The sequence below is a fragment of the Chrysemys picta genome, chromosome 1, assembly GCF_011386835.1.
Source record: "Chrysemys picta bellii isolate R12L10 chromosome 1, ASM1138683v2, whole genome shotgun sequence".
NCBI classification, from domain to species: Eukaryota; Metazoa; Chordata; order Testudines; family Emydidae; genus Chrysemys; species Chrysemys picta.
In genome coordinates this window covers 315,879,384-315,895,095 of record NC_088791.1, presented here as the reverse complement: position 1 = coordinate 315,895,095, position 15,712 = coordinate 315,879,384, and the positions used below count along the sequence as shown (strand labels likewise).

Below are 15,712 nucleotides of genomic sequence, written 5' to 3'. Positions count from 1 at the left end.
TCGGCTTCTACCCCTGCCTTTGTTGCACTACCAGTGCATGACTGGGTCCTGAAAATTGCCATGATCCTCTGGCAAACCCAGTCATCCATCCCTCCCACCTCCAAAAGGGCCAAAAAGAAGTACTTTGTCCCGGCTAAAGGGTTCGATTAACTTTTTATACCCACCCATCTCTGGGCTCATGGTCTGCTCTCTGGCCAACAAGAAGAACAAACGGGGGCATGCCAGTTCAGCTCCCAAGAATAAAGAGGCCAAAAGAGTGGACATTTCCGGGAGAAAAATGTATTTTGAGAGCCAGTCTGCAATTCTAGGTGGCGAACCACTAGGCCCTCTTGGGCAGGTAGGTGCAACTTTAACTTATGGGACTCCCTCCGTAAGTTCAAGAAGTCCCTCCCTCAAGGTTTGGCCCAGGAATTCAGCACCCTGGTTGAGGACGGTACTGTGGCAGTGAGGTGCTTCCTCCAAATGGCATGGGATGCAGTGGACTTGGCGGCTAAGGTGGTCATTTCAGCATGGTCATGAGGTGCAGCTCCTGGCTTCAGACCGCTGGCCTGTCCCAAGAGATGCAAACCTCAATCCAGGACCTCCCGTTTAATGGGAATGGGCTCTTTGCAGGGCAAATGGATGTGAGGCTGCATGGTTTAAAGGACGCTTGGGCCACCCTTCACTCGCTGGGTATGCATACACCGCAGTCTGCAAGGAAGCAGTGCCAGCCACCCCTGCCGCCAAGGCCTTGGCAGCCTCATCATGGGTCTGCAAGGGGAAGTGATAGAGATACGAGTTTTAGTCATTGCTGCCCTTCCTCCTCCCACTCACCCACGCAGCCTAGCCCGGCAAAGCATCCTGGGGACCAGAAGCACGCATTTTGAAAGTGTACTTGTGAGCGATGCCCCAGTCAGCTCCCCGGATCCACCTTGTTCTTTCCTCAACTGTCTTCGTCCCTACCGTTCAGCCTGTTCGCGGGTCATTCAGACTGCTGAGTGCTAGACATAGTATTTCAGGGCTATACCCTGTAATTTTCAGCCGCCCCTCTCTCCCACCCATCCCTCTTCAGGGACCCTTCTCGCGAGCAACTCCTCGTTCAAGAGGTCAAGAACCTCCTGCACCTGGGAGCGGTGGAGGAGATCCCTTGGGACATGAAAGGGGTTCTATTCCCACTACTTCCTAATTCTGAAAGCAAAAAGGGGCCTCAAACCCATTCTGCACCTGTATCGCCTCAACAAGTCACTCAGAAAGTTGAAGTTTCGCATGGTCTCCCTGGCCTCCATCATCCCTTGAGTTTCTACGTGACCTGGCTGGATGTGACCTCGGTCAATATTTCTACCTCTGGGTAGTTTAAGTATGTATCAGATATAACCAAATAGTCTATCTTCTAGGGCAGGGGTTGCCAAGCTGTGGCTCCAGAGCCGCATGCAGTTCTTCAGAGGTTAATATGCAGCTCCTTGCATATGCGCTGACTCCAAGGCTGGAGCTACAGATAACTTTCCAATATGCTCTGGGGTGCTCACTGTTCAGCCCCCTGCTCTGCCCCTGGTCCTGCCACCACTCCTAAGGTGACCAGACGTCCTGATTTTAACACATTTGTCCCGCGTCCCGACCGCACATCAGTCGGGATGCCCTTTGTCCCGATATCGGGGACTGCTCACCATGAGTAACCGCCAAAGTCCTGGGGCTGGTGTGGTGGCGTGGTGCTTCCTGGGGCAGCTCGGGGTGCGCCTGCCCGCCGGCAGGAGCCTGCAGTGCTGGCGGCCACTAGGCACAGAGGCAGAGGGAGTCTCTACATGCTGCACCGGTTCCCTCCTGCCCAATCAGAGCTGCGGGGATGGGGCTTGCAACCGCCAGCAGCGGGCAGAGAGCCCTCCGCCACCCCATCCACCCGACCTGACCCGACCCGACCCTAGGAGCCAGAGGGACCTGCTGGATGCTTCCCGGGAGCTGTCCCAGGTAAGCACCGCTGGGGACTCCCTGGCAGGTCCCTCTGGCTCTTAGGGTCGGGGCCCCGTGCACGGCACAAAGAGCCGGAGAGCGCCACCCCGGGCTCCCGCCATCCCGGGAAGCTCAGTGAGCTGATGTGGCTGCGAGCTGGGGGAGAAGTCTGCCCCAAAGCAGCGGCGCAGCGCCACTGGTGGAGCCGCCGCCGCCTGGCTCTGGGCAGCTGGAGGGGGCACCGGCAATGCCCCGTCCTGCAGAACGCGTAGCTCCACTCCCCACTCACCGCACGGACAGCTCCCTGCGGTGCGCAGGCTCCGTTCAGTGCTGGGTGCTATGCACACCAGAGTGGTAAATAGCAACCCGGCCCCTGCCATGCCGTCCCCACATGGCCAGCCTGCTGGGCCGCTGCCTGCCATCAGCCGTGACACAACAAGGGTGTTTGGTTGGGGAGTGTAGCCTGCAGCGGCCGGAGGCAGGGAGGGCACCGAGGGGTCCGTGGCAGAGAGCAGGGGTGTATGGTGCCTCAATGTGGGGCAGTTTCCCCTCCCCCCCCCCCCCGACTATCTCCCGCAGCAGGGGTGGGGGTGGTTATAAAGCCAGGCAGGAGAGTCAGTGGCCACTTTGGGTGAGTCTGCCCTGCAGTTTAAGTGCAGGGTTAGTGGGACTTGAGTCAGCTGAGCTGTGTTAGGGAGCCCTGGGCTTAGGGTGATCAAAGATCCCAATATTAGAGGCTTTGTCTTGTATAGGCAAGTATTCCCCTCCCCTGGCCCTGGGGCGGGGGGGGGGGGGGGGGAAGTGTCCCAATTTTTTACACTTGCTATCTGGTCACCATAACCACTCCACTCCTTCCCCCAAGGCCCCTGCCCCTTCCCCCAAGCCTGCCATGCCCTTGCTCCTCCCTTCTCCCCACCAGTGCACACTGCAAAACAGCTCATAGACTCATAGACTTTAAGGTCAGAAGGGACCGTTATGATCATCTAGTCTGACCTCCTGCACAACGCAAGCCACAGAATCTCACCCACCCACTCCTGTAACAAACCCTTAACCTGTATCTGAGTTGTTGAAGTCCTCAAGTCGTGATTTAAAGATCTCAAGGTGCAGAGAATCCTCCAGCAAGTTACCCATGCCCCACGCTGCAGAGGAAGGTGAAAAACCCCCAGGGCCTCTGCCAATCTGCCCTGGAGGAAAATTCCTTCCTGACCCCAAATATGGCGATCAGTTAAACCCTGAGCACGTGGGCAAGACTCACCAGCCAGCACCCAGGAAAGAATTCTCTGTAGTAACTCAGATCCCATCCTATCACAGACCATTGGGCATATTTACCTGCTAATAATCAAAGATCAATTAATTGCCAAAATTAGGCTATCCCATCATACCATCCCCTCCATAAACTTACACACACACACCCCCGCCCCAGTTTCTGGATCTTCAGTTCTCAGATCCTGGATAGGGTATCTACCACAATTAAATGGTTTCCTGGAGTGAATTCAATGCTATAGTAGTATTTTTAGAAGCTTTATTAGAAGTCTTTGAATTCTAGGTGGTGTCTTCCACAGGTCCTTTTTTGCAATGGCTATCAATGGTTTAAGACCAGTTTCAATTACAAAAGATATTCCATAAATGTAGTTGTGACAAGTGTCACAGCCAAATGCAGTTCCCAGGGTTTTCTTTTCAATATGTGTGTATTTGTACTCCATTTGCGAAAGCAATCTAGGCATATGCTTGCTGGACTCCAGTCACAGCCTTCTCTTGGAGGAGTACTAAACCTATTCAGCATCTGTGGTATCTTTGTAGGGCATGATATATCACATGAGCTCCCACACTACAATATTTAAGTAACATTTTTAGTTTGTTGTATTAATTTCATGCTGTTTAGTCCAGTTTGTTCCATACCATTAAGTAATAGTTTTCTCATAATTTTTTTTATCAGCCAGGTTATGAATTTGCCCAGCCAGGTCACCATATCTGTACACCATTGTAAATCTTTTTTGCTTTGGGCTTGGCATTCTAAGGATGGTTTGTACTTTTGCTGGATCTGGCTTGGCACCACTTTCTGACAGGATTTCCCCCAAATAGAGAAGTTCTGTCTTTGTGAACTGGCACTTTTTCTTCAACTTCAATCCTTTATCCCTGGCAATCTGCAGAATTTTTGCAAGCCTCACATTGTGTTCCTGTTCTGCAGTGTCTCAGGTGAGAATATCATCTCTGCACACCTTGACGCCTTTCAGTGCCATCCAGTAAGTGCTGTATGGTTCTGTGGAATACTTCAGGTGCAGAGCAAATTCCAAAAGGTAGACTTGGAAGCAGTATCTGCTAAAGGGAGTGTTAGAAGTACACAGCTGTGAGCTCTCAGAGGTCAAGGGAATTTGCCAAAACCTATTCGGTGCATCTGGAATGATGAAAAATTTGGCATCCTCCCATCTCTCCGAAAACTTTATATCTGGTTAGTATGTGATAATGCTCCCTTTTTATGTTCGTGATTAATTCCCTGGGATCAAGACACAAACTCAAAGTATACCTCTACCCCGATATAACGCGACCCAATATAACGCGATAAAGCAGTGCTCGGGGGGGGTGGGGGTGGGGCTGCGCACTCCAGGGGATCAAAGCAAGTTCGATATAACGTGGTTTCACCTATAACGCGGTAAGATTTTTTTGGCTCCCGAGGACAGCGTTATATTGGGGTAGAGGTGTAATATGCTTGGTAATAGTGAACATAATATTAAATTTAGCTTCCCTGTGCTGGGGGAAAACACCACAGCAGCCCACCATGGTAGATTTTAATTTCAAAAAGAGGGACTACACAAAAATGAGGAAGTTAGTTAAACAGAAATTAAGATATAGTGCCAAAACTGAAATCCCTGCAAGCTGCATGGAAACTTGTTAAAGACACCATAATAGAGGCTCAACTTAAATGTACAGTAACTCCTCACTTAATGTTGTAGTTATGTTCCTGAAAAATGCGACTTTAAGCGAAACGTTAAGCGAATCCAGTTTCCCCATAAGAATTAATGTAAATGGGAGGGTTACGTTCCAGTGAAAAGAATTTCCCTAGAACGTAACACACACACGCATTTAAAAATACACACATACTCTATAAGTTTTAAACAAATAATTTAATACTGTACACAGCAATGATGATTGTGAAGCTTGGTTGAGGTGGTGATGTCAGAGAGTGGAAGAGCGTGGGATATTTCCAAGGGAATGCCTTATTGCTAAATGATGAACTAGCATTCGGCTGAGCCCTCAAGGGTTAACACGTTAATGTAGCCTCACACTCTACAAGGCAGCACAAATGGAGGGAGTGGAGACAGCATGGCAGACAGAGACACACAACCTGTGTGTGGGACAAAGAGAGAGATGCGCATTGCCCCTTTAAGCAGGCTGACCCCACTCTAAGTAAACTGCCTTTTTAAGTATATCAGCAAGTTGAGACAACAGCTGCGGCCAGCAAGCTCTCTCCGTCCTGAGCCCTGTCCTGTCTCCACCCTGCTCTATATGGAGGAGGAGTAAGCGGGGGACAGGAGCAGGGGGAAACCCTGACATTATCCCCCCTCTCCTCTTCTCTTCCCCCCGCACAGCAAGCAGGAGGCTCCCGAGAGCAGCTCCAAGGCAGTGGGCAGGAGCAGCACATGGCAGTGAGGGGAGGGACAGCTGAACTGCTGGCAATTGATAGCCTGCTGGCTGGCTGCCGCACAGGGAACTTAGGGGGGCTGATGGGGGGGGGGGGGGGGCTGCTGGTCCACCCTGGTTCCAAGCCCCCACCAGCTAGCTGCAACGGGCTGCTCTTCCTGCAAGCAGTGGATAAAGCAAGCGGCTGCCAAACAACGTTATAAGGGAGCATTGCACAACTTTAAACCAGCATGTTCCCTAATTGATCAGCAACGTAGCAACGTTAACCGGGACAACTTTAAGTGAAGAGTTACTGTATACTCCAAATTAAAAAACATAGTAAGAGAACCAAAAAAGTGGCTAAACAACAAAGTAAAAGAAGCAGTGAGAGGCAAAAAGGCATCCTTTAAAAAGTGGAAGTTAAATCCTATTGAGGAAAATAGAAAATAGCATAAACTCTGGCAAATGAAGTGTAAAAATATAATTAGAAAGGCCAAAAAGGAATTTGAAGAACAGCTAGCCAAAGACTCAAAAAGTAATAGCAAATTTTTTTTTTACGTACATCAGAAGCAAGAAGCCTACTAAACAACCAGTGGGGCCACTGGATGATCAAGATGCTAAAGGAGCACTCAAGGATGATAAGGCCATTGCGGAGAGACTAAATTAATTCTTTGCATCGGTCTTCACAGCTGAGGATATGTGGGAGATTCCCAAACCTGAGCCATTCTTTTTAGGTGACAGATCTGAGGAATTGTCCCAGATTGAGGTGTCGTCAGAGGAGGTTTTGGACCAAATTGATAAATTAAACAGCAATAAGTCACCAGTACCAGATAGTATTCACCCAAGAGTTCTGAAGAAACGCAAATGTGAAATTGCAGAACTACTAACTATGATTTGTAACCTATCATTTAAATCAGCTTCTTTACCAAACGACTGGAGGATAGCTAATGTGATGACAATTTTTAAAGAAGGCTCCAGAGGTGATTCTGGCAATTACAGGCCAGTAAGCCTGACTTCAGTACTGGGTAAACTGGTTGAAACTATATTAAAGAACAGAATTGTCAGACATACAGATGAACATAATTTGTTGGGGAAGAGTCAACATGGGTTTTGTAAAGGGAAATCATGCCTCACTAATCTACTAAAATTTTTTTGAGGGGGGTGAACAAGCATGTGGACAAGGGGGATCCACTGGATATAGTGTACAGAAAGCTTTTGACAGGGTCCCTCACCAAAGGCTCTTAAGCAAAGTAAGCTGTCATGGGATAAAAGGGAAAGTCCTCTCATGGATCAGTGACTGGTTAAAAGATAGGAAACAAAAGGTAGGAATAAATGGTCAGTTTTCAGAATGGAGAGAGGTAAATAGTGGTGTCCCCCAAAGTTCTGTACTGGGGTCAGTACTGTTCAACATATTCATAAATGATCTAGAAAAAGGGGTAAATAGTGAGGTGGCAAAAATTGCAGATGATACTAAACTATTCAAGATAGTTAAGTCCAAAGCAGACTGTGAAGAGCCACAGAAGGATCTTACAAAACTGGGTGACTGAATTTCATCTGCCGTTTTGTTGCCCAATGTTGATAAATGCAAAGTAATGCACATTGAAAAACATAATCCCAACTATACATATAAAATGATGGGGGTCTAAATTAGCTGTTACCACTCAAGAAAGAGATCTTATAGTCAATTGAGGATAGTTCTCTGAAAACATCCACTCAATGTGCAGCAGCAGTCAAAAAAGCGAACAGAATGTTGGGCATTATTAAGAAAGGGATAGATAATAAGACAGAAAATATCATAATGCCTTTATATAAATCCATGGTACGCCCACATCTTGAATACTGCATGCAGATTTGGTCATTTCATCTCAGAAAAGATATATTTGAATTGGAAAAGGTTCAGAAAAGGCAACAAAAATGATTAGGGGAATGGAATGACTTCCATATGAGGAGAGATGAATAAGACTGGGACTTTTCAGCTTGGAAAAGAGATGATTATGGGGGGATATGATAGAGGTCTATAAAATCATGACTGGTGTGGAGAAAGTAGATAAGGAAGTGTGTTGTTTACTCCTCATTCCCAAGAACTAGGGATTACCAAATGAAATTAATAGGTAGCAGGTTTAAAGCAAACAAAAGGAAGTATTTCTTCACACAACATACAGTCAACCAGTGGAACTCCTTGCCAGAGGATGTTGTGAAGACCGAGACTACAACAGGGTTCAAAAAAGAACTAGACAAATTCATGGAGGATAGGTCCATCAATGGCTATTAGCCAGGAAGGTCAGGGATGGTGCCCCCAGCCTCTGTTTGCCAGAAGCTGGGAATGAACGAGATGGGATTGATCACTTGATAATTACCTGTTTTGTTCATTCCTTCTGAAGTACCTGACATTGGCCACTGTCAGAAGTCCTTTGGTCTGACCCAGAATGGTGGTTCTTATGTTTTTATCCACATTTCTTTTGTACTATCATCGGTGATTACACCCAACCATAGGCACTGGCTTCCTCCTGGCCCGGGGGTACTCAAGCCCCAGGCCCTGCCCCCACCCTATCCTTTCCCCCAAGTCCCCGTTTCTCCAATTCCTGCCCAGTTCTGCCCCCTCCCCTTAGCATGCCCCATCCCCTACTCCTCCTCCGAAACAACCGACAGGGCAGAGGTGCTGGGGGAAAGGGGGAGGAGTTGATTGTTGGACCGACAGGTGAACGGGAGGAGCTGGCTGCCAGTGGGTGCTAAGCACCCACTAATTTTTTTCCGCAGGTGCTCCAGCCCTGGAGCGCCCACGGAGTTGGCGCCTATGCACCAAACCTGTAGGTTTCTCAACTCTTTCTATTACTTCTATTGCAGTTCTTGCTGGTGTCTGCCTCTCAGGGCCACATAAACATATAAACAGGGGTTTGCATCCTCCTTCAAAATTATTTTGTGCACGACTGGCAGTTTTCCCAAACCTTTGAACACCTCTCTATATTTCTCTACTAAGGTTTAGATGCCTTGCAGCAAGTTGTATTCTATATTAAATAGCTTGCATATGAGTCCCAATTGTTGATTTGATTACAGGCCCAGTATTAGTTTTCTATCTCCTATAATAATAATAATTAATAAAGGTATTCTTAGTCTTTTCTTTCTTGTGTGTCAGATTGCGCTGGCATCTGCCCACCACAGAAATAGGGGGAGTGCATTGTACGCTGTCAGGACATTTGCCTGTTTCTCCTGTGGGGGGCTTATATTTTAAAGTTAGCAGCACTAGTGTGGCAATTACATTGGTGTCAGCACCTGTATCTACTGTATGTGTGATTTGTGAACCACTAGTATTAAGAGTGACGAACTAGTTATTGTGTACTGGCAGCCATTGCTGCATGGCATCAGCATACACTGCTTCCTCAGTGGAGCTATCGCCATATTCCTGCATTGCATCAGTTTTCTGATGTCTGCATTGGTTAGCAAAATAGTTGTACTTGTGACACACTGCACTTTTGTCCAAATGCTGTTTTTTTCACCCTTCCTTATATTGACTGTTGTCAGTGTTGCTTTTTTGTGCATGTTTCCTTTCTGTCCTGCTGTGCAATGACCTTCCGCACAGTGTCCCTGTTATCCGGTTTGATTAATGTTTGCATTTGCAGTTTTGCATGTTCTGCTGCTTTGCAGATGTTTGTGGCTTTTTCCAAAGTTAAGTCTCTAAATAGATGCTCCGATAGCTTTGCATTGTTACACCTGCCACCAGCCTATCTAATCAAGGAATCTCCATAAGGCCTAAAGTTGCAGCACTGGATTTTACTCTTCAAGTCTGTGTTGTAATCCTCAGTTCCTTTTTTACTCTTATGTGGAAAAGAATCTTTCGTAAGTTTCATGATTTGTAGGAAATCACTGCTAGGATTTTCTCAAAATCTTCACTGTCCTCAGGGGAGAGCTGGAAGCTGTTAAAAAGGTGTACAGCTTCCTGACCAACTACAGTTAGCAGTAAGGTACTTTCTAGTCTCCACTCCACTCAGTTTATTGTCATCATGTATCACAAATCATCACCGCCACCACTGTTTACACTTTTTCCAGAACTCATCCATGCATAGGTGCTGGCTTCCTCCGGACCCCGGGGGGTGCTCAACCCCCGCTCAGCCCCAGGTCCCGCCCCCTTACCCCACCACTATCCCGTCTTTTCTTGCCCCCACTCTACCGCAGGCCCTGCCCCACCCCACCCCTTCTCCCAAGTCCCCACCCATGCCCTGCCTCTTCCCTCCCGGTTCGGCCGCCTCCCCTAGTATACCCCGTCCCTGTTCCTCCCTGAGCCTCCTGCATGCCACAAAACAGCTGATCACAGCATGCAGGAGGCACTGGGAGGGAGGGGGAGGAGTTGATCCAGCTGCTGGCAGGCGGGAGGAGGGAAGCTGGCTGCCAGTGGATGCTAAGCACCCGCTAATTTTTTTTCCATGGGTGCTCCAGCCCTTGAACCACTTTTCTAAGAACTTGGATTCACACATGCAGTCCCCTCTAGGAACTGCAGTTGCTAAGGCAACTGCTTTTTCTTTAGCTGGTTATGCAATGCATCTTACTGTATAGGTGTTTTAAAGCAGTTTTTAATCATTCATAGAATTATTTATTACTAAGTCCCAAATGGCTGCATAATGTTTAGTATGAATTCGAGGTCCTTGCTCCAAGGTTTGTACAAATTCTGAAAATGTTGTCAAATATATAATTTTTTTTTAATACAAACAGTTTACTATTGTAACTTTTCCCCCAGGACAATAAAACTGAACAAGACATTGATGAAGCTTTGTGGATAACTGCTTTTAATCTTGAGCGTTTAAAAACTGCAGAGAAGGTAGGGTAAAGAGATACTTCGATTCAGTTTGAAATATTTCAGATTTCATTTACTTAACATCAAAGTTCCATATTCCTGTAGGTTATATTGGAATTGTTTATCTTATCACAAAAACATTCTGTGTCTGCTCTTGTCATTATCTTGGTCTGTGATCTTCTTCTTCGAGTGCTTGCTCATATCAATTCCAATTAGGTGTGCGCGCGCTGCGTGCACGATCGTCGGAGAATTTTCTACCCTAGCAACACCCGGTGGGTCGGCTGTGGAGCCCCCTGGAGTGGCGCCTTCATGGCGCTGGATATATACCCCAGCCGACCCAGCCCCCCCTCAGTTCCTTCTTACCGCCCATGACGGTCGTTGGAACTGTGGAGCGCGGTATAGCTGTTTTCCACTCTCCCTAGGTTTACTCGTTAGTTCTTGTAGATAGTAGTTTTGTTGTTAATAGTTTTATAGAGTAGTTATAAATAGTTAGCGGGGGGTAAAAGGGGCTTTTATCCCCCCCTTTTTTCCCCCAGCACGCAGCCGGGCTCATGCCCAAGGCTCCTGGCTTTAAGCCGTGCGTGACCTGTGCTAAGCCTATGCCAATGGGAGACCCTCACGACTCTCGTCTGAAGTGTCTAGGGGAGTGTCTTAACTATAAAGGGAAGGGTAATAGCCCTCCTGTGTACAATACTATAAAATCCCTCCTGGCTAGAGACTCCAAAATCCTTTTACCTGTAAGGGTTAAGAAGCTCAGGTAACCTGGCTGACACCTGACCCAAAGGACCAATAAGGGGACAAGATACTTTCAAATCTTGGTTGTGGGGAAGGCTTTTGTTTGTGCTCTTTGTTTTGGTGGTTGTTCGCTCTAGAGACTAAGAGGGACCAGACATCAATCCAGGTTCTCCAAATCTTTCTGAACAAGTCTCTCATATTTCAAACTTGTAAGTAAACAGCCAGGCAAGGCGTGTTAGTTTTTATCTTTGTTTTCTCAACTTGTAAATGTACCTTTTTGCTAGAGTGTTTATCTCGGTTTGCTGTAACTTTAAACCTAAGGCTAGAGGGGGATCCTCTGGGCTCTTTAAGTTTGATTAGCCTGTAAAGTTATTTTCCATCCTGATTTTACAGAGATTATTTTTACCTTTTTCTTTAATTAAAAGCCTTCTTTTTAAGAACCTGATTGATTTTCCTTGTTTTAAGATACAAGGGGTTTGGATCTGTATTCACCAGGGAATTGGTGAAGAGTCTCTCAAGGCTACCCAGGGAAGGGAATTAGCATCTTGGGAGTGGTGGCAGCGGACCAGATCTAAGCTGGTAGTTAAGCTTAGAAGTTTCATACAGGCCCCCCACATTTGTACCCTAAAGTTCAGAGTGGGGAGGCAGCCTTGACAGGGAGTCTGACCAGACGGACAAGTGTAAGATCTGCAAGGCTTTCGGGCCCAGGACCAAAAGGAGCGGGACTTTAGACTTAAGCAGCTCCTTATGGAGGCGGCACTTAGCCCAGATCCTCCTTCAGCGCACCAAGTTCTGGCACCGAGCGCCTCGATGCACAGCGCCCCGGCGGCGCCCTCGGGTACTGCACCATGAGGAGACGTGGATAAGGCCCCACGGCACTGTCCTCCGTCAGCACCGCGTCCGCCGCAAGCCCCTTGGCGCAGTTCCCCGTCTCCGTAAGAACCAGGTCACTGCCATACAACAGGCACCGGCTCTCCCCGAACCGGTGGTGGAGTCGCGTCCGGCTTCGGAGTGCCAGAGGGTGCAGGCATCGTTGACACCGTCGACTCCGGCACTGGTTGTAGGGCCGTTGAGACTGGCTCCCCGCCTCGTCCTGTGGTTGAGGCCTGTCTCCCCTCTATGCCGGAGACAGTTGCGATGGTGAAGGACCTCATGGCCCTCATGGAGCCGGCGCCATCTCAGACCGCACGGTGCAATCCAGGGGCAAGCCTGCCCTGATGCATCCTCCATCTCCGAGCATGGACTCGCGGCACCACTCCCGGTCTCAGAGCAGGTCCCGACGCCGCTTGCAGGCCCGGCACCGGTCTTCATCTCGGCACCGGTCGTACTCGCGGCCCAGATCTTCCTTCCGGCACCAGTCCACTTCTCAGCACCGACCCGAGCATCGGTACCGGTCAGAGTCCAGACGCAGTTCCTGGCACCGGTATGAGCGGCACTCCCGTTCGCGAGGCCGCTCCCAGCACCGAGCCTACAGATAGTCTTCGTCTTCGCGATCCAGATCGGGATCCCGGTACGGCATGGCCTGGGTGTCATTGGTGTACCATTCTTATCGGGACAACCTGAACATGGTGGTCACGGTTCCGAACTTGGTCTTGACCTCTCACCTGGTGGCCGGACCACAAGGTGGTTTGCGCAGGAGTGCCGTTTCACGCCCCACAACCCTCCCTGTACCTGGTCACGGACGCTTCATCTCTAGGTTGGTGCGCTCACCTCGGGGAGCACCATACACGGGGCCTGTGGACCGCATCCCAACTAGCTCTGCACATCAATGTTCGAGAGCTGATGGCGGTGCGCCTAGCCTGTCAGGCATTTCTCGGTCTCGTACATGGCCGTTGCATGTCAGTCCTCACAGACAACACCACGGCCATGTTCTACATCAACAAGCAAGGAGGAGCCTGGTCGTCTCTCCTATGCCAAGAGGCCATTCGCCTATGGGAGTTCTGCATTGCCCACTCGATACATCTCATGGCATCATTCCTCCCTGGAGTCCAGAATGCTCTAGCGGACCATCTCAGCAGATCCTTCCAGTCGCACGAGTGGTCGATTTGCCCGGATATCATCCATTCCATCTTCCAGAGGTGGGGATTTCCCCAGGTCGACCTGTTCGCCTCATGCGCCAACAGGAAGTGCCACGTGTTCTGCTCCCTCCAAGGGCGATCTCCGGGATCCCTGTCGAATGCTTTCCTGCTATCGTGGAAAGACTAGCTATTCTACGCTTTCCCTCAATTTCCACTGGTCCACAGGCTCAAGCTACGCAGAGACAAGGCACGGATGATTCTAGTCGCTCCAGCTTGGCCAAGACAGCACTGGTACACCACGCTTCTGGAGCTATCGGTACAGACTCCGATCACGCTTCCATTGTGCCAGAACTTGATCTCTCAGGACCACGGCTGACTCTCTCACCCCGACCTACAATAGCTCCATTTTACAGTGTGGATGCTCCATGGCTGAATTGGACAGAGCTACGATGCTCACATCCCGTGCAACAGATTCTGCTGGGAAGTAGGAACCCTATACATGGACCACTTACTTGGTCAAGTGGAAGCGTTTATCCTGTTGGTGCGAGTAGCGGGTCACGCCCCCTTGCAGGCGTCGATTCCGCTTATACTTGAATATCTCCTATCCCTAAAACAGCAGGGCTTGGCGATTATCTTCGGTCAGGGTTCACCTGGCTGCTATATCGGCGTTCCACCCAGGAGAACACGCTTCCTCGGTCTTCTCTAACCCGATGGTCGTCAGATTCCTCAAGGGCTTAGACCGTCTATACCCACAGCAACGTCAACTGGTTCCGGTGTGGGATCTTAACCTGGTTCTCTCCAAGCTCACGGGGCCCCCGTTCGATCCATTGGCTACCTGCTCACTCCTTTACCTATCTTGGAAGACAGCCTTCCTTGTAGCCATCACTTCAGCAAGGCGTGTTTCTGAAATCAGGGCGCTCACGTCTGAGCCTCCATACACCATAAAGACAAGGTGCAGCTTCGCCCCCCCACCCTGCCTTTCTTCCCAAGGTGGTATCAGATTTTCATGTGAACCAGGATATATTTCTCCCGGTCTTCCATCCCAAGCCGCCCGCCACGCGTCAAGACCAGCGTATGCACTCCTTGGACATATGCAGGGCCCTTGCTTTCTATATTGAGCTTACGAAGCCGTTTTGGAAGATGACGCAACTCTTCGTTGCAGTGGCCGACCGGATGAAAGGCTTACTGGTCTCCTCACAACGTCTCTCCTCTTGGATCATGTCCTGCATTCGTGCTTGCTACGATCTGGCCGGTGCCCCGACGCCGCGCCTCACCGCCCACTCCACGAGAGCCCAAGCCTGCTCAACTGCCTTCCTGGCTCACGTCCCGATCCAGGACATTTGTAGAGCGGCGGTTTGGTCATTGGTCCACACCTTCGCCGTTCACTATGTGCTTGTACACCAGTCCAGAGACGATGCTGCATTTGGATCAGCGGTTCTGCACTCAGCGATGTCTCACTCCGACCCCACCGCCTAGGTAAGGCTTGGTAGTCACCTAATTGGAATCGATATGAGCAAGCACTCGAAGAAAAACGGTTACTCACCTTTGTAATTGTTCTTCGAGATGTGTTGCTCATATCCATTCCTAACCCGCCCCCTTTCCCCACTGTCGGAGTATCCGGTAAGAAGGAACTGAGGGGGCGCTGGGTCGGCTGGGGTATATATCCAGCGCCATGAAGGCGCCACTCCAGGGGGCTCCACAGCCGACCCACTGGGTGTTGCTAGGGTAGAAAATTCTCCGATTGTGCACCCGGTGCGCGCACACCTAATTGGAATGGATATGAGCAACACATCTCGAAGAACAACAGTTACAAAGGTGAGTAACCGTTTTTTTTTGGTGCCTCTGCTATCCTCTTTGGCTGTTCTTGCACAATTTCTGTGGAGTTGGATCCTCATTAAGGTCCTGATTCAGTAAAGCACTTAAGCCTATGCTTATTCTAAACCTATGAATAGTCCCCTTGAACTGTGCATTTGCTTAAAAGTACCTGTTTATATGTTTTATTGGATTGGGGCAATATCTACCATTCTCTGTCAGATTAGCAACTCAGTGGTTAATTTCCTTGTTTTTTTGTGTGCTTCCTTCTGAACTTGAAGCTGGGTATGTACTACTCTTCATAGGCAGTTGAGGCAGTATTTCCCTAAATAAAATAGATCAAATTTTGATTTACATAAATCAAAATGTGCATGTTCAGAATACAGAAAAGAAAATGTGAAAGGGGAGATGTTAGGGGGCTTATTCCTTCACTCTCTCACTTCCCTGGTCCTTCTCGCATGAACAGAGAGCAACAGTACCCAAAGTCCGAAGGTGCAAACAGTTCAATGTTTGTTGGGGTGAACTTCCAGCAAGCATGATTTCAGTTTCCTTCCTCAGTGTCCACTTTCCCAGCTCTGACACCACAGAGCCTTGCCTGTGTCCCTGTTCCCATCCCCCCCTTACTTCCTGATTAACTGAAGACTATATAGTAAAACTTGAGTTCTGCTTAGCTATACCTTAACCAATCATTTTAATGAAATTTAACTAACCAATTCTAACACATTATAACATAATTATTTAACCAATTATATCCCACCTCCTTAATTGGTTTACACCCAGCAAAATTAATTATACAGCAGACAGAAACAATCACAGAATC

At 48.8% G+C, this 15,712-nt stretch overlaps 1 protein-coding gene across 4 annotated transcripts in view; it reads left to right on the top strand.

The window, feature by feature from the left end:
* Window positions 1–15,712, top strand: part of RNF17 (ring finger protein 17) — a 238,012-nt gene that overhangs the window by 25,787 nt on the left and 196,513 nt on the right. For all 4 annotated transcript variants that reach the window (XM_042855146.2, XM_042855142.2, XM_008169321.4 and 1 more), the window contains exon 8: window positions 10,271–10,351. In XM_042855146.2, the coding sequence (XP_042711080.2) occupies window positions 10,271–10,351 (81 nt within the window). The remainder of the gene's footprint in view (window positions 1–10,270; window positions 10,352–15,712) is intronic.